Source organism: Podarcis tiliguerta (genome assembly GCF_965153285.1).
Source record: "Podarcis tiliguerta genome assembly, chromosome: Z".
NCBI lineage: Eukaryota > Metazoa > Chordata > Lepidosauria > Squamata > Lacertidae > Podarcis > Podarcis tiliguerta.
In genome coordinates, this window is record NC_139553.1 from 28750613 (window position 1) to 28769241 (window position 18629).

Below are 18629 nucleotides of genomic sequence, written 5' to 3' on the forward strand. Positions count from 1 at the left end.
ATTTTGTTTCTGAGTAATTTGGTTCGTGGAAGAGCCATAGCTCAGTGCTGGAGCACCTGCCTGCCTGGAACCCTGAATAGGAGAATTCCACACAGCAACATCTTGGACTCCCAACATTTTGTTGCAGGTTCCACTTCTCTATTTTCATGAGAGAATTTGGTTGCAATATGTGCAGGTGACAGCATGCAGCTCTTTTTCGCACAGAATGTCAGTTACCTTGATGCAGATTGAAAGTTCAGAGTATACATACATGGGTGTGCTTTAATGCCTTAGCTGCTTGGTAGGCCCAAGTCATCAGCTTTTCATAGCTCTCTCCTTAGTGCCCTGTGAAATGAACACCAGTCATGAAATGATGCTGATCTGTGTCTTAAAATAGAACCCCTACTCTTCATTCTCTACTCCCTGCTCCTCTCTCTCTCTCTCTCTCTCTCTCTCTCTCTCTCTCTCTTTCTCTCTCTGCCTCCCTTCCTCTCCCTCTCCCCAAAACAAGAACATTCTCTTCCTCCTTTGCTGAGTTTTGAGCTGCCCACCCCCTCCTGCTTTGTCTTTCTATCATGAAGATCAAAATAGCTGCCTTTTTAGCAGGGCTCATTGGAGTCCTTGGGGTCCTTCTCTTTCTTGTAGCCTTTGGGACAGATTATTGGCTCCTGGCGACGGAGACGTGTGGAGGATTCATACCTGAGAACGGCACCTATCACACTGAGGAGGTAAACCTGGAGAAATAGTTTGTGAAGAACCTTCTGTAGCTTTAATGCACCGTTATCAGGGGAAAAGAGAATGCTCTTGGAAAGGAGAAGAAAATGAAAGAGATTGAGAGTTTTTATCTCAAATAAGAAACTCTCGTGCATGCTCTCTCTTCACCTGACATAGTCAGATTAAATTAATTCTTAAACAACCAGACTATCATCAGTGACTGTCATCTGCTAAGAAAATACAATGTTTTCCTTAGAATTATGTGTGTGCCCCCCCTTACATGCAGATCTAATGGATGAATTAGTGCAGTAAAACTCATATAATGACTCGGCTAATGTTTATTTAACCTGGTGTCACCCCTGCTAAATAACAAGGACATATTGTAGCAAATATTACACTCCAGTTCTGGTAACTGGCTAACCCTAAAGTCCTATTCACCCTTACCTGGGAGTAATCTGATTGTACATACTGGGCCTTACTTCCAAAGTAAATATGCATAATATTAGAGGGCAAAAATCAGCCAGGCTTGTAAAATTCTGGCCAAATAGGAAACCTTGACTGTGTGAATGTAGGAATTGTCCTTGGGGATTCTCTCAACTCCATCCATTGTGTCTCCAGTTTCTTTGGCATGTTACTCACTTTTCCAAGGGGAGGAGGAAGCAGGGGAGAGGTCTAGTTCAAAACATGCTTTTACCCAGTGTATTTGTTCCAACTGCTGGAATGAGATATTATTAACCCCACACCCAGATTCTTTTAAAACATTGGCTGGGATCCAAAGAACCAGGCTGCTTGTTCTGTGCCCACCAACCAGACTTTTAAGGCTTATGTTTTCCTATGGTTTCCCCCACCTCTCCTTCTGCATGACAATCCCCTTTTGAAACTGAAGGACCTTCAGAAACAGTTTGACTTTGTGACAAGTCTTAAGGAAATGGACTGCTGCTTAAAAAAATGAGAAAACAGCACCGGCATACCTGCAAAACACACTGTGAATGTTTCCAGTCCTTGGGTGTACATAAAGTAGTCATTTGGGTTTTGGAGAATGATGTCCAAAAGTTGCATTTAAATTAATAAACAACAACACATTGGCTAGCTAGTATGCTCTGTCTTTGTATATATAAGCAGTGATTGGTATATTAGGGATTCAAGCTCAATTTTAACACTATCTGCCTATTAATACCGTGTTTAAAAATATAACCTATCTAACAAGAGTTGTTGTGATGATAAAATGAAGTGGGCAGTATCCCATACAGTATCTTACAAGAAAAGTGGGGTACAAATGTAACTGTAAATGAATAAATGCTTCTGTGCTAAATGGAATGCAATAATTTTCATAGAACTCCTGGATTTTCATTTCATTAAAAATAGGTTGGGACGGGAAATTGGACAAAAGGAATTCTTACGTTTCACCATGAAGGTTTCTTTTGGCGGTGCTGGTTCTTTGGTGAAGATTACAAGGAGACCATATGGAACTTCTGGTTTAGTGAGTACAAGTGGAATCGGCAACAAAGTGTTGCAGTATATAGTAGCTACCTAACAAGAGTGCTTCTGTTGAGGTTGTAGCCACCCAGAAGAAGGCATTGATTTTCATCCTGCCCTGTATTAATCACATGTGTCACTGTTTCTATTCCACTGCAGTTCACCTTCCACCAAAAATGACATTATTCAACTCACAGTCCACTGTGGCAAAATTATGTAACGTACATTGTGATTACATTATTCTACTCCATTCATTTCACTGCAAAGGAAGCTTAGTACAAATGGTGGGAGATCTGTAATCAATTATGTGTCATTTGCAGACTGAAAGCAGCAGTCATATTTGTCAGATTGGTTTGCCATCCAGCCTGCAGCTTTGGTTTAAGCATAGTAACCTTGAGACTGCATTATTGAACTGCACTCTATGTGGGGCTGCCCTTGTGCCTGGTCTGGAAGCTCCACCTGGTGTACAACGCAATAAAAAATTGGTCTGCTGAGGGGGCAGGTGACTGATAGCATCTGCTAAGACACCTGCAATGGTTGTCCATATGCAACCAGCCAGGTTCAAGGCTCTTGTGTTGATATACAAAGCCCTGAATAACTTGGACAAAGCATACTTTGAGCTCTTGAGCCCTTATATTCAGGTTTAATCACCAAGAAAGTTGTTGTCCCCCATGTAACAGAAGCCTGACTGGCCTCAGCTGCAAGTTGCACATTGAGTGTCAATGGTCACATGCTGTGGACCAGTCTTCCAGCAGGGATTATTAGGCAGTCACCCTCACATCTGTCTTTCAGGTGCCTCTTGAAGTCCTTTTAATTACAGCAGGCCATTGCAGGTGTTTTAATTAGCCAATTGCTTTTATTTGAATTGTTTTTAACTGTGTGTTTTTTATTTTATTATGAATCCCTGACCTGACAGTTTATGGTTTGGGAGTAGATAAATATGCTTAATAAATAAGCATGATAGTTATCCAGGAATTTTGTGTATGCTCTTCCACATTCCTGATTCTAGAAACTCACCAGCATTTTATTCTGACTTCTGATCCCAAGGATATTTCCTTGGAAGCAGACCTCACTTGGCCCCACAATGCCAAGTATGTGTGCACAGAACTGCCAACTGAGTTTCTAATAGCCTTCCTTATATTGTTCTTCCAGCGTTCATCGATAAAGTATAGATAATTCTGGATTGCCACGTTAATGTAATAATGGAGGCCATCCAAGCCTAATTATTATAATACGTTGTATAACATGATATTACCTTAAGTCAAATGATCAAATTAAACATCACTTGAATCCCATTCCCATAGCGCAAGATATTCTTGATAACCAGGAGATCTTTTATTACTTTTTGTGTCTGCATTAATGAGACCGATCGCAGCAAATTCATTTTGCCGCTTTTTGCAGATGCAATAATTAATGCAGTTGAAATTTCATTAGTCACTTAGCACGAACGAATGTCCATTTATTATAAAGTGCCCCCCATTTTGTGGGAAGCATTTTTAAGTAAAGTGGATAATCATTAATTAATTTGTTGAACATTCATCCTATTACCGTTCATCATGATAAGCCTTGGTGACATTAATATTGATGGGACACCTCTGCAGTAATGGCCCCTCTACTTCCATGCCATCCTTAGGCACTGCAGCACTCAAAAATGGTAACTATTCCTAGGTCAATTCCCAGGCAATGCAGGATGAATTCAATCAATAGGTGAACTGCTACCTGAAAGTGGTGGTGGGGAGATTTTAGATTATGATAGCTTCTGTCACATCAAGCTTAGAACAAAGTAGGAAATGCAACAAAGGTCACACCCACGCAATACATTGAAAGCACATTTAACACGCATTTAAAGTATATAAAGGACCCCTGACCATTAGGTCCAGTCATGGCTGACTCTGGGATTGCGGCGCTCATCTCGCTTTATTGGCCAAGGGAGCCGGCGTACAGCTTCCGGGTCATGTGGCCAGCATGACTAAGCCGCTTCTGGCGAACCAGAGCAGCGCACGAAAACGCCGTTTACCTTCCCGCTGGAGCGGTACCTATTTATCTACTTGCACTTTGATGTGCTTTCCAGCTGCTAAGTTGGCAGGAGCAGGGACCGAGCAACTGGAGCTCACCCTGTTGCGGGGATTCGAACCACTGACCTTCTGATAGGCAAGTCCTAGGCTCTGTGGTTTAACCCACAGCTTCTCCCAAAGAATTCTGAGCACTGTAGTTTGTTAAGGATGCTGGTAGTTGTAGCTCTGTGAGGGGGGAAACTATATTTCCTAAGATTCTATGAGGGTAGCTATATGCTTTAAATGTGCACTGAATGTGCTTTAAATGTTTGGTGCGGATGTGAGCCAAAGGTGGTGTGGAATGCATCTGCTTGGGGTTGAGGACCCTCCATTCCATTCCCACTTCCACCTTATGTTCATCAGTCAGTATTCTAGGGGCACTGAACGCTCAATCCTAATTAGGTTGCTTGGGAATCTCCCACGCTGTGCCTCCCCTAAAGATTTTTTGTACTTTTGTAAAAACAGAGATTTTCCCAAGCTTGTTGCTACCCTCTACTTATGTGTGGATGGTGCCATGTTGGTGGCAATGACACAAACAGCCTTGACATTGTAAACAGAGAGAATAATGATTTCCTAAAGTAACAGCCATGTAAATATATATATAGTAATGAGGATTTTCACTGGGATTTCTTCCCACTAAATAGTGCCATTCACCACTCTAAGAGATACGATTGACAAAAACTCAACCACCCTTGCAGTTACTTTTGTGTTAATGTCAGACAGATAGAATCTGATATTTCCATTGTGCCGTGATGTTAGACTACGTGTTTGCGTAGCTGGTTGTACAATGGACAGTAGAAAAGAATAAGTTCTACAGTGTCTGGCCCCCAAAAACGCAATTTTTGGTTTACTTGTCGAAGATCCAGGACAAACTGCCACCTTCTGGAAATTCCCCCTGGACGTCACTTCCACCTTTGAAATCCCGGTAATGTCTGGGAAATCCTGGCTGTATGGCAGCCCTAATTAAAAGCAAGACAGCTCCTGCCTGCAGGCTTACAATCTAAAAAACAAACAAAAAGACTCACAAGGGGAAAGGGCAGAGTGGGTAGGAAATAAGTAAACTTGGGCACCAATTCTTAAACAGTTGCTCTGATAACGGCCAGCTTGCATATTTTAGATGTTCTTGCATTACAGATGCATGATTAGAACCCTTGTAGACCTGATTACCGTGACTGTTAAACCACAGATTCAGCAGACAACTGTCCTGTTTTCTATTTTTTTCTTCCAGCGAGTCAGGCTCATCCAAAACATTGCATGCATGGCTACCTGTTTCCTATGCCTATTGCACTTGGACCTCATCCTCACCCCTCCTACGATGCAACTGCAGGTATGCACATGTTAAGAGGTAACCAAATAACACATGTATTAGGCCAGCTGTTGTTGTAGGTGTATGTTGAGCAGTAAAAATGTAGTAAGCAGCAACACCTCTACAACTGTGTTTTAGGGCTGGGGGGTAATGGTGAGAAAACCCCTGTGCCCAGGCCAAATGAGATGGATGATGCAGGCAGCAGATGTCTGGGATGGCAGCATCCCTCCTATCATTCCCCCTGAGCTGACCTACAGTAAAGTATGTTGTCTCATTGTGTTGAAGTAAGGTTTACCTGCTAGTCCGGCCAGATTACATGCATCAATCAGAGGGGGTGGGGAGGCATCTTTTTATTTATTGTCTCTGCCTCTATCACCATAGAGTGGGTGGACAGCAATTTTTCTTGGCTCGCTGGGCCATCTATTAAAAATTTGACCCCACAGACTGAATGTATACTGTTATCCTACCACCTTGGATGCAGTGGTTAAGAATGGTGGACTCGTAATCTGGTGAACGGGGTTCGCTTCCCCGCTCCTCCACATGCAGCTGCTGGGTGCCCTTGGGCCAGTCACACTTCTCTGAAGTCTCTCAGCCCCACTCACCTCACAGAGTGTTTGTTGTGGGGGAGGAAGGGAAAGGAGATTGTTAGCCGCTTTGAGACTCCTTCCTGTAGTGATAAAGCGGGATATCAAATCCAAACTCCTCCTCCTCCTCTTCTTCTTCCATTGCATGTATAGACCCAACTTGACTTCTAAGTAAACAGGGAAGGGCTATAGTAGCACAGGGGTAAAGCACATGTTTTGCATGCAAAAGAGCCCCTTATCTCAAAGGAATGGCTGAGAAAGATTCCTGTGTGAAACCCTGAATTGCTGATCCATTGTTCTGCTGGGAAGAGGGCTTAACCCTTTGCTGTTGCACTGTAGTGCTAATGAACAATGGAACACCAGTCTTATATTGAGTCAGATTATTGGCTCATATCTCAATATTGCCTACACTGACTGGTAGCATCTGTCCAGTGTTGGGACATTCCCAGCCTTACCTGGAGATGGTGGGGACTGATCCAGGGACTTTCTGCAATCAACACAATGCCTTCCAGATGTTGTTTGACTACAGTTCCCATTATCCCCAGCCAACATAACAAGTTGTTAAGGATGATGGGAGTTGTAGTCCAACATCACCTCTAGGGTGCCATGGACTCTGGCTGTGGCCCTCTCTCAGCATACCATGGCTGCAATTGTAATCACCTCCTCCAGCCCCCCCCCCCATGAAATATGATCATACATTTATCATGTTTGTAAACATAGAAGGGTCATGGCTATTCAGCACTGGTGTTCTGTGTATAACATGATGCCTACCACATGATGCACCCTGGTTATGCTTGCGAGTTAGGGTGCAGAGATCAGCTGAGTCCATTGCAGCAGCTCCATAAAACTGACAAGAACCTGATTCTGAATTACTGATGATAATCCTGGGATTTGTTTCATTCTCTCCCCCCCCTTCCCTCCCGACTTCCCCCAAATTGTTTGCTGGAGAAACTTGGAACAAATTGGTTTGCTACAAGCCTCTCCTGAAAGGAGATCCGATTATGTGAGTTTACTCAGCGTTCCCCTATACTTTCTTCTTTCCGATTGCGCAGTGTACAGGGGCTTCTGGACAGCGTTCATTGTGCTGGCTGTCACCGCCAGCCTCGTAGGAGGATTTCTCTTGGTGTGTGGTGTGCCTTTTGTCAGTGCACGGTTCTATAAAGTAGGAGGCGGATTCTTCATCACGGCTGGTAAGCTGCCAATTCATGATAATTGGATATATGGGTGCCTGGGATGCTGAGGCTAATTCCCACTTTGTGTAGCCTGTGTGTGTGTGTGTGTGCGCGCGCATGCGCATAAGAGAGAAAGAGAGAGATTGAGAATGAATTTGAATGTGTGCAAAAAAAATCACATGGGTCTTCTCATAATAAATTACACAGTATTTCATGAAGGGTGCATGTATTGACCACTGGTTAGTTTCTCTTTCCTTCTTTCTGGTATAGTAGTTGGAGTGTTGGATTTCATAGAATCATAGACCTGTAGAGTTGGAAGGGACCCTGAGGATCATCTAGTCTAATCCCCTGCAATGTAGCTGTCCTAAAGGGGGATCGAACTGGCATCCTCAGCATTATCAGCATGTTCTAACCAACTGAGCTATCCAGGATTTGGATCCTGAGACCCAGATTTGAATCCCAGCAAGCCCACAAAACTCACTGAGTCCGCTAATTCCTCCCTCTTGTTTGTGGGTGTGTGGTGCTACCATTGATGTATAAGGGCCATCAGCACTCAGAGAATGAAGGTCATTATGACGTTGCTATGAGTTTTGAGGTGGGTGGAGAATAGGCTGTATGCTGAGGCCCTTCTAACCCCTGGATCCAACAAGTGTTAAAATATAAGCCATGCTAGATTCCTGATGAGGTGATTGCCTGGGTAATGGGCCATTAAAGGGAACAAAGGAAATGAGCTGTGTGAGAGACAAACACACAGATAGAAAGACAAGGCAGAATTGAGAGAAACTGAAACTTACAGATTTGGTTACTCCTACTTCTGAATAATTGAGATGACATTCATCTATCGTTGTTCATTGCTGTTAATAGATGTGGCCTTCATACATCATTGGAAAACATTTTCCATCATTTTTGACCATTGACTATGCAGGCTGGGGTTGATAGGGGTTGGAGTCCAATGACAGATGCAACTAGAGCCCCTCTCCCAGCCTGCATTGTTAATGGTCAGGAATGATGGGAATTGTAGTTCAACAACATTGGGAGGGCCTCAGGTTCCACAGTGCTGATTCCTCATTCCTTTTTAAGGCATCTAAGGTAGTAGACACCACTATATTTAGTGTTAGAATGTTGCAATAAGTTAATTATACACTGTGTGAAAAGTATTTTATTTTGTCTGTTCCAAACCTCTGGCCAATCCATTTCATCTGGAGACTCTTGAATTTTATACACCTATATTTGATTCTCCACATAATGCATATGTGATTTATACCCTGCTCCTTCAATAAAATTCCCAGGGCCGCTAAACAAAACTTCCAGTCCAATAAAACAAATGTAGGACTAAACAAAATACAATTGTACAAAGTACAATTAATACATCTAGTAAATACTTTAATCTAAACTGGTTCTTATGATTGTTCCAGTAATATTTAGTCAAAGGTCTTCGTACGAGATAATCTGGACCATCATCTGAATCTCTGAATAGAGTTCTGTAATGTTTATTTACACTGGCTGCTACTTCTGTTATACACTGTCATACAATGGTTCCGCTCCTTCCTCCTGGGCCGTGTTCAGAAAGTGGTGGTGGGGGATGAGTGTTCAGACCCCTGGGCTCTCACTTGGGGGGTGCCTCAGGGTCCTGTCCTCTCCCCCATGCTTTTCAACATTTACATGCAGCCGCTGGGAGAGATCATCAGGAGGTTTGGGCTGGGTGTTCATCAGTATGCAGATGATACCCAGCTCTATCTCTCTTTTAAATCAGAACCAGTGAAGGCGGTGAAGGTCCTGTGTGAGTGTCTGGAGGCGGTTGGAGGATGGATGGCGGTTGAATCCTGACAAGACAGAAGTACTGTTTTGGGGGGACAGGGGGCGGGCAGGTGTGGAGGATTTCCTGGTCCTGAATGGGGTAACTGTGCCCCTGAAGGACCAGGTGCGCAGCCTGGGAGTCATTTTGGACTCACAGCTGTCCATGGAGGCACAGGTCAAATCTGTGTCCAGGGCAGCTGTTTACCAGCTCCATCTGGTACGTAGGCTGAGACCCTATCTGCCTGCGGACTGTCTCGTCAGAGTGGTGCATGCTCTGGTTATCTCCCGCTTGGACTACTGCAATGCGCTCTACGTGGGCTACCTTTGAAGGTGACTCGGAAACTACAACTAATCCGGAATGCGGCAGCTAGACTGGTGACTGGGGGCGGCCGCCGAGACCATATAACACCGGTCTTTAAAGACCTACATTGGCTCCCAGTACGTTTCCGAGCACAATTCAAAGTGTTGGTGCTGACCTTTAAAGCCCTAAACGGCCTCGGTCCAGTATATCTGACGGAGCATCTCCACCCCCATCGTTCTGCCCGGACGCTGAGGTCCAGCGCCGAGGGCCTTCTGGCGGTTCCCTCATTGCGAGAAGCAAAGCTACAGGGAACCAGGCAGAGGGCCTTCTCGGTAGTGGCGCCTGCCCTGTGGAACGCCCTCTCACGAGATGTCAAAGTGATAAACAACTACCTGACATTCAGAAGACATCTTAAGGCAGCCCTGTTCAGGGAAGTTTTTAACGTGTGATATTTTAGTGTATTTTTGGTTTCTATGGAAGCCGCCCAGAGTGGCTGGGGAGGCCCAGCCAGATGGGCGGGGTATAAATAATAAATTAAATTATTATTATTATTATTATTATTATTATTATTATTATTAATCCTCTGTTAGTCATACTCAGAGCGGATCGATTGAAATTAATGAATGTGGCTAATCTAGGGGATGTTAATTTCAGTGGCTCAACTCTGAGTGGATTTGTAGCAGGATCCACACCCAATAATAATTCAATGTATGAATTGCTTGACAAATAAGGAGTCTCAAGGTGACTTACAAATTTAAAGACATAAAACATCATAAAACCAGGAAAACAAAAACAAATTACAACAAAAGTTATAAAATAAACTATAAAATAGACTGAGTGGGGGGTTATTGGGTTGTTTTTGTTTTTATTTTTATTTTGTGTTTGTGCATTGTGACTTTATGCTGTAACCACCCTGAGACCTGCGGGTATAGGGCGGTATACAAATTTAATAAATAATAATAACTAATAAAATAAGCAGCAGCAAAAGCTCTGACAGCAAGATACACAATCAATGAACTGCAAAATCATTTTATACACCATCCACTCTAAGAATAAAATAAGAATCCATTGCCATCTTATAACATTCAATAACATCAACAGTATTTCTTTCACAGCCTTAGGATTTGGAATGACAACAGAAGGGGGAAACTGTCATTGTCATCTGATATGGATGGCAGATCATCCTTAATTAACTTACATGTCCCGGAGATCTTTCCTTTGAGAAAAGTGAAAGTGATTGTAATTTATAGGGAGGGGGAATTTGCCTTGGGATTAAGTTCTGAGATAGGAAATCAGGATTCTGCCTACACCCTAAAGTAGAGACTTTCTCTGCTCCTAAATAATAATCTGATTGATTGATTGATTGATTGATTGAAAATACATCATCCTCCACTTGCCACCCTATTTGCATTTTTGGGGGGGAATAAGGACAGGAAAATTCATGGTGGTGGTGGGAACAAAATCCACCAGCACTATCAGAAGAACTTTCAAATACACACTAGCCATCTTTCTTTTTTACATAGAAGACCCTGTCATGACAGTATTTCAGGACTGAGGTCACCAACATACTACCTGTAAGCCCTCAGACAACCCCCTTGGGACTTGTCATGGCCCCCTACCCCCTAATTCTGATTTGGGGGGGGGTTGCCTGAGGTTTTGGTCTGTGTTTTGTTTTGAGGTAGGTATAGGTTGCTTATTACAGATAGGAGTTCTGAGCACTGCCACTATTATGATGTGCTTGTGACAGTTCCTAAAATTTTCAAATGTGTCCCCGGGCCACAAATGCTTGGGGACCACTGATGAAGGGTGTTTTTTAGGTGTGTTTTTTTTAAGTAAACTAAGTGTTGTTGCCCCTAGTTGCTCCACTCGCCATCCCTGCAATGAAATGTTAGAATGAACTTGTTAAGTGCTATTGAGGCTTTTCATGTCTCCTGTGCCTTCTCCTTTCACCTTTTGGCCTATTTTATTGTAGTTCACTGTGGTAGCTGAATTACCACCCAACAGCTTCTTTATTATGTAGTGACCAAGCGTGGCAATAGACTCTGGAAGGCTATTGGAAGTTTCTTGCAAGTGGTCTCTATTTTCATGCATTTAACACCGCAATTGTAAACGCACCTGAAAGTTGGAGGCATCCATCTGCCCTAAGAGTCAATGAAGTACACCTCTGGAGGCGAAGTCTAATGGCTGCATTAGCAGCACCTAAGTGACCTCCCAGGGGTGCAAGCCTGGTCGGTGTTTATAAAGGTCCTGGGCTTCCCAGACCACCATCTCAGCCTCGCGGATGTGGACCAAAGGAAAGCAGAGTAACACACTTGTCACCAGCTGGGCTGCAGAAGTTGCTGGAAGGAGGTGTACAAGGCACCATCCAACCATTTCAGGGACTTCACTCCAGATTTGGGTAGGGTTTACTCTTTAGCCTATTCTTCTCCTGAGGATATCCTGCAAGCCAGCAGAGGTTTAGGATCAGACCTGAAGTGTATGTCTGCATATGGTGATCAGGAAATGACACTGTGTTACATCTCTAAGGATGGGAAATCCACCAATGTTAGTTTCTCTCAGTTTCTCATTTTTTTCCAATCTTAAATACAGTTCCCCACATCTTCACATCATTTTGTGTGCTTAAAAAAACAACCCACCAGCATTTTAGTGCAAGTTTCACTTAATGTACTCTATGAAAGCAATCTTGCCTAATATACACATTTTTCTAAAGCACTTCCCCTTAATATAATGCACTTTATTGTATGTTACTTTTGCATTAGGTAGGTTCACAAATAAATGCAAACTGAATCAAATTTCTTCCCTATCCCTAAATGTCCCCCAGTGACTAAAACATGGGCAAGGTTTAGGGATTTCAAAGCCAGAAGAAGGGGAATGTGTCTTGAAACCTAGCAGGATCTCAGGTTCAAAGTGACAGAAGTTGGTAGGACTGAATGCTGTGCCAGCACAGACCTTTTTCAATTACAAACAGGGCTTCAGTGGGGAAAGATTTGATCATCTCATTGCATTCTTTCTTTCTAAGAATGTCAGGCAATTATTGACCATGTTTTAGAGCATCTGCCTGGTAACCTGCCAGCTACCTTAACAAAATATTTCTAGGTGGTTTTTTCCAGAGGCACCCTTTCAAAATGAACCAGCTCATCTACACTTGTAGGCTGAGAAGATTATTCAGCAGATGGACCTGGAAGCTTTTTGATATTTATTGCTATCTTCTCTTGGAGACCTTTATCCCTACCAAGCTACTGGCTGTGTTGCCAACTGCTTTATCAGATAATGAAACACATTTTCTGTGAGAACTGCTTTGCCATGAGGTGTTCTTAACCATGTTTGACATGTGACAGTTAACTTGAGAGAGGCTTTCTTTGCAAATTCATGTAACAGTTTCCAGTGGGGTAGCCTTGCAGCAGCAAAAACCAACCAAGTATACTTTAAAGACTAACAGATTTATTGGATTAGAGCTGGAATTTAGTCCATGAATATGTATGTCATATCACAGGGGTGGGAAAACTCAAATGTGGTCCTTCAAATCTCCCCAGTTGGCCCCCACGACTTTTCCTGGGCCACACCCCTCATTGACCCTGCTTCACACAGAGAATGTTTTGCTCTGGGTGGAATGCATACTTTAACTACAGTCTCTCTTGGAGACTAGAGAGGGGTGTGTGAGTGTGTGTCGAAACTAGCCTACTGTACACAGACAAAACTTATAACAATTGCTCCATCAACCTTCATATCTAGTCCTGCCCAGAACTGGCATGTGGCCCTTGGAAGATTGTTCAGAAGGCAACACAGCCCTCAGAGTGAAAAAGATCCCCCCCCCACCTGCTTAAATCCCCGCTTCTACACAATATTATGGATGGAGTATGAGTCCTGCCCTCTTTTCCCCCTGGACGCTCTACATGCACCTGAAAGACCTCCTATCATATGAAAGGATCAAAAATAAAACTGCCAGTATCAGAATTCCTTTACGCAAATCTATGGTGCAGCAACACTTGGAATACTCTGAAAATTCTCCGTTCAGAAAAGATATACTGGAGCTAGCAAGGGTGCAGAAAAGGGCAGCCAAAATACTCAAGATCCTGGAGACACTCCCTAGGGTGGGTGCAAAATGGAGATTGGATAAATTCATGGTGGTTAAGGCTATTAGGTCATGATGATGCCTATGTTCTAATGCCACTGTTAGAGGCCACATGCCTCTAAAAACCAGTTAATGGGAACCATTAATTAATGGAAATCAATAACAGCAACGTGAGGAGAGTCGCCATTGCAGTCATATTCTGCTGGTGGACTTCCCATAGTCATCTGATTGGCTGCCATAGAACAAGATGCTGGACCAGATAGGCCTTTGACTTGATCTAGTTTTATCTGATGAGTGTAACAAGTGGCCTGGCTCACAGGGATTCTTCCCAGTCCTTGACAGAGTTCCACCAAACCTTTTAAAGAAAGAAAATAATAGAGAGAAAGTGTGTGTGGGGGGGAGAGAGATAGCTAACACTTTATATTACAATTTGTTCTCTCAAAGTTAATAGTTCCATATTGTGGCTGCTATAAGCTGCTCATATATCATATGCATATGCACTTATGAATTGCCAATAAAGATATCAGCATCTCATTATTTTTTCTTAGTTTTTTGGATATTTTTGCTAGGCAAGGAGGTGAGAAAAAGGGGGGATTTGTAAGTTCACTTTCCCTGTAATTAGCAAATTATAGACAGGCTTCGGAAGTTCTGAAGAGAGTCTGGAGTTCATCCACTTGTCTCTACAATTAGCCAACAAGGTTTCACGATGCTATGAAGCGAGAAAGGATGGCACAGAGTTTAGTGAACAATTTACTTGAAATTAAGTTGCTACCATCCTTTGACTGAGAAGGAGGAGTTAGGAAGACTTGCAGTCAGCCCCTAGACAATTGTTGCAAGAATTTAAAGGCGAAAGGTGTCATAGCATGGTTCAACGCCCTTGCAATTAGCCCCTCCCCAGAAGATACCATTGACCTAAATCAACATTGAAAGGGAAACTCTCAATTAATCACAGGCCCTAATACGTGGAGGCAGAGAGCGTTTAAAGAAAGGAAGGGATCAGTTCTGTCAATATATGCAGCCAGCCAATGCCACGAAGCAAAGCTGAACAAATGCATACAATTGTGCTATGAGTAAAACTAAAGACTAGATCAGTCCCAACACAGGATTCCAGGAGCTGTTATCTGGCCTCGAAACCAGAAGGTGTCTTCAAAAAAGGGTGTGTGAGGGGGGCTTCTTCCCTTCCTTCATATTCTGCTCACTCCCACTATACCTTACTTCTGCCAATGCAAACATCTCCCACCAGTCCTGCCCCATAGAAATAAGCAATTACGCAGGGGCATCTAATCTTTTATTTTGGCTTAAGAGCCCCATCAATAATTGGCAAACCCTTCGAGGGCCACATTATGCTAGTTGTGGGCACGGCCAAAGTGGACAAGGGCCATTTCCTTGCATGTGTTCATGCACACACTCACCACATATGCAGCACACATACAGACCTCTCACATACCAGCATTTTAATACGAATATCCCCTGGTATGTGAATTTTTGTATGCAAATTTCCTTAATATATACATTTTTGCAAGCAATTCCCCTTAGATGATATGCATTTCCCTCTCAGATAATGCATTTTCTCCTAATAGACACCTTTTGGCACACATTATTTGGTTAGAGAACTGAACTGCAGAGAACTGCAAATTTTGAAGGATAAAAGCATTTTGGTTAGCATATTTTTTTCATGAAATGTGAATTAAAGAGTTAAAGAGTTTTGTATTAAAATGCAAACTGAACTGAATGTATCTCCCATCCCTATGTACCTTCAGTTCCTCGGTACCCATCTCCTATGTGGCAAACCTGCCCTTTTAGGCCACCCTGAACTTTCCACCTTATGAGGAAGAGACAGCACAAAACAATATATATATTTAAAGTTTTTATAAACTTTTGCTCTTGTTTGGATTGTATAAAAATATTACCCTCCCTGTGTCCTGATCTGGAGAAGTCCAATAAATAAACAGTCTTTCCCCAAACATTGCAAGAGGGTATGTAACATAATCACTGTGAAGTGTATCTTGGAAATCTGAAACCAATGGCTAAGAAACAAGTTCAGCAACATGCAGAGAGTGATAATGGCACCTCATGCAAATCTAGGAATTCATGACTTTTGCAGCTCAAGAGAATAGAAACAAGCTAATCTTTTATGCAATTTGGTCACACGTCCTAGAATTATATCAATAGCTTTGCATAGCATGCATAAAACATGTGGCAAAACATTGCAACAGATCCTCCCTCCTAAAAGCTTGCTGCTGAAATCCTGTAACTTTCCATACCACAGATGTTCCAGGGGTTTGCTTTGTTTCTTTGTCTTGATTTTGTTGCGCTATAGAGCAATATTGCCCTTCCAGACACCAATAATGTGGTAACATCAGGGAAGCATTGTAGAACAAACTAATAGTGCAGAATGGTGTGTGGATGGTCTAGCATAGGTCCACCACTAATGCATGATTACTGCACCAATGACATGTTGCAGAATACAACCGCAACCCTGCCCTCACAAAACACCTGTCTTCAGGGGCCCTGTTTGTAAGCTACCTTGGGATTCATTCAAGTAGGAAGTGCCATAGAAATACAAACAAACAATCAACCCAACCCAACCCAACCCAACCAAGCCTCTCTCTTCTTCTTCTCTCCCAGGTGCTTTATTTGCCCTGCTCATATTCATGTTTGCAATGTGGAAGGAATTTGCTGCCGATCTCCCGAAGTACATACTTCTAGAAAGAAGCGAAAGATGCCTCGACGATACCCCTGTGAATGTTTATTATGGGTGGTCATTCATGTTTGCAGCTGCGGGAGTCCCCTTAGTGTTTATTTCTGGAATCCTTTTCTACCTTGTCGGTTACAGTATCCCGAAGGAACTGGAATAAGAAAGGGCTGGGCCTCTGTGGGAGATGTGCAGGAGGGGAATTATCTGATGCTATCTTGGCATTGGGGAAAGCGTTTGTAGAAATATTTGTGTCATTTAAGTGTTTGATGGCAAAGCACTCTAAAACAATGGCGGTGGATCACTTTAGCACAGAGGTAGGGAACCTCAGGCCCAGCGACCAAATGTCTGGACCTCGGGACGCCCTTCACAGCCACAGCTCCTTCACTAGCTTAGCACCCTTCTTGTGTGCTTTTGTGCCTGGCTGGAAAGTGTCTATGAATTCTGATAATGCCTCTTGCTTGAGTTACAGAGGATAAAGGGGGGTGTGTGTGTGTGTTTAGAAACTAGCCTACTGGACAAAAGTAAAGTTTATATTTGTTGCTTTGCCCACTTTTGCAACTGGCTCCACCCACCACTGGCATGTGGTTCCTAGAAGGTTGTCCATTGTGGTCCTTGGACAGAAATAGGTTCTCCACCTCTGCCTTGGTGGGAAATATGTCATTTGCTACCTCGTAGGGCATGTCATTTTTTTTGGGGGGGGGAGGGGGGTTGAAACTTAATTTTTGAAAATTTCTTCAGCAAGGGGGTCTTATATATATATTATTTTGGGTGTGAGGAATTCAAACATGCCATTATTTTTGTGACTGGACATTTAGCTTGGTAAATCCAGGTTTGATTAAAAAAACTGTTCTTGGAAAACCAAATAATTTTAATTTTAATTTCTGAAAATGTGGGCAATGCTATAAAAAAGTTAGTTTCTCTGCACAAAGCATATCCAACTAAGCATACAACATTACCTTGTACTCATACAGCAATATTAGAAAGCAATGACATCAGTTCATAAGAAATTTAAACAGCAAGTTTCATCAAGTCTTGCTTGGCTTCGTCCTTGGCCATCAGCCACTTCTTGGCCTCTGATGTAGCCCTGCTGCCTCTCTGACTTGCTGCACACACCTCTCTATAGACTGAGCATACCAGGACTGTTGCGGAACTTTCATGGGCTCAGCAATAAACTTATTCACTTCCACCGTAGTAAGATAACATGTCAAAGGAGGTTCATATACCCCACCAGACTAATTGATCAGCTCAAAGAGGGACAAAGCACTGGGGTTCATGGAAGGAGTCTTCCTCAGACATACAAAAGGTTCTCTCAGTGCCCCTCCAGTCAACAATCTTTTGGATACCAGTTCTCCTCTTATCACTGTCATCTGAGTTCAAAGGTATCTGGATTATTATTTTGCTGAATGCATACCATGCTGAGCACTGAATGGTTGGCAAAGCCTGTTTGCTGTTGTTAACCATTTTGAATGGCTCTCTGGATTAATATCAAGAAGGTCCAGATCCATTTCATGTATTCCTATCATTATGGCCTGTGTGATCCAATACCCATACACTTGATCAGTAGAGAGATTAGTTACAATATTGTCACTCAGTGAAGTAAGAGGCTCTCCAATTGAGAGTCTGGTGACTGAAGGACTACTGCGTTTTTCCATCTGTAAGACACCCCCATGTATAAGACACTCCCTATTTTTGGGGACTCAGATTTAAGAAAATGGAGGGAGATGGCCCTGTGTATAACCCCCCCCCCCAATTTTTGACATTATTCAAAAACCTAGTCTTATACACAGAAAAATATGATAATTTCACATAATGTAGCAGTGTCTAGCATCCTGCCAATGTCAACTGTCCACTTGCTGTTAATAATAATAATAAAATAATAATAATAATAATATTAAATTTTATTTGTATCCCGCTCTCCCCAGCCAAGATCTTGTCCCCAGACAAGATCTTTCCATCCAGTGCTGTGATCAAGTGTTGCAGGGGGAACTCGTTGATGTGGAGGGCATAAACCAACCAGATCAATTGTTATGGACAGGCTGGATCGAGAGAAGTGGTGGGAGGCACCAACTGGGGAACCCCCAAAGGAACCCCCAAGGAAAGAAGGCTCAGAGCCAGGGGATTGGTGGTGGGATGACAATGAGTGGTCAGAAGGTGAAGAGGGAGAAGACTGGGAGGAGGAGGTGCTGGAAGCTGAAGAGGTGAGCAGGAAGTGTCTGGTAGAGAGCAGTCCAGAACCAGAGGCAGCGATGAGTTAGGCTTGTGAGGAAGCCAGGCTGTCTCTCCCCCCCCCCCATGTCTTCCAGAACCAGAAGAGGTATGAAGAGGCTGGGCAAAGGGAGACAAAACACTGGAGTCTCAGATTGCTTGGGAAGGACCTGGCAGAGGAAGAGACTTAGAGATCTGTGGGACAGTGGGGGCCTTCAGTCCTCGCAACAGCCTCATTGGGGCAAGATCTACTGGGAAGGGCTCACTAGGC

The 18629-nt window shown here is 43.1% G+C and overlaps 1 protein-coding gene across 1 annotated transcript; it reads left to right on the forward strand.

Annotated features, from left to right (window-relative positions):
- The first annotated feature begins 364 nt into the window (after window positions 1–364).
- On the forward strand, window positions 365–17016 carry LOC310669196 (transmembrane protein 182-like). Its single transcript, XM_083422780.1, has 5 exons — window positions 365–707; window positions 2059–2173; window positions 5452–5550; window positions 7166–7303; window positions 16084–17016. The coding sequence occupies exons 1-5, from the start codon at window positions 555–557 to the stop codon at window positions 16311–16313; spliced, it is 735 nt and encodes a 244-aa protein (XP_083278906.1). The 5' UTR covers window positions 365–554; the 3' UTR covers window positions 16314–17016.
- Window positions 17017–18629: the final 1613 nt, after the last annotated feature.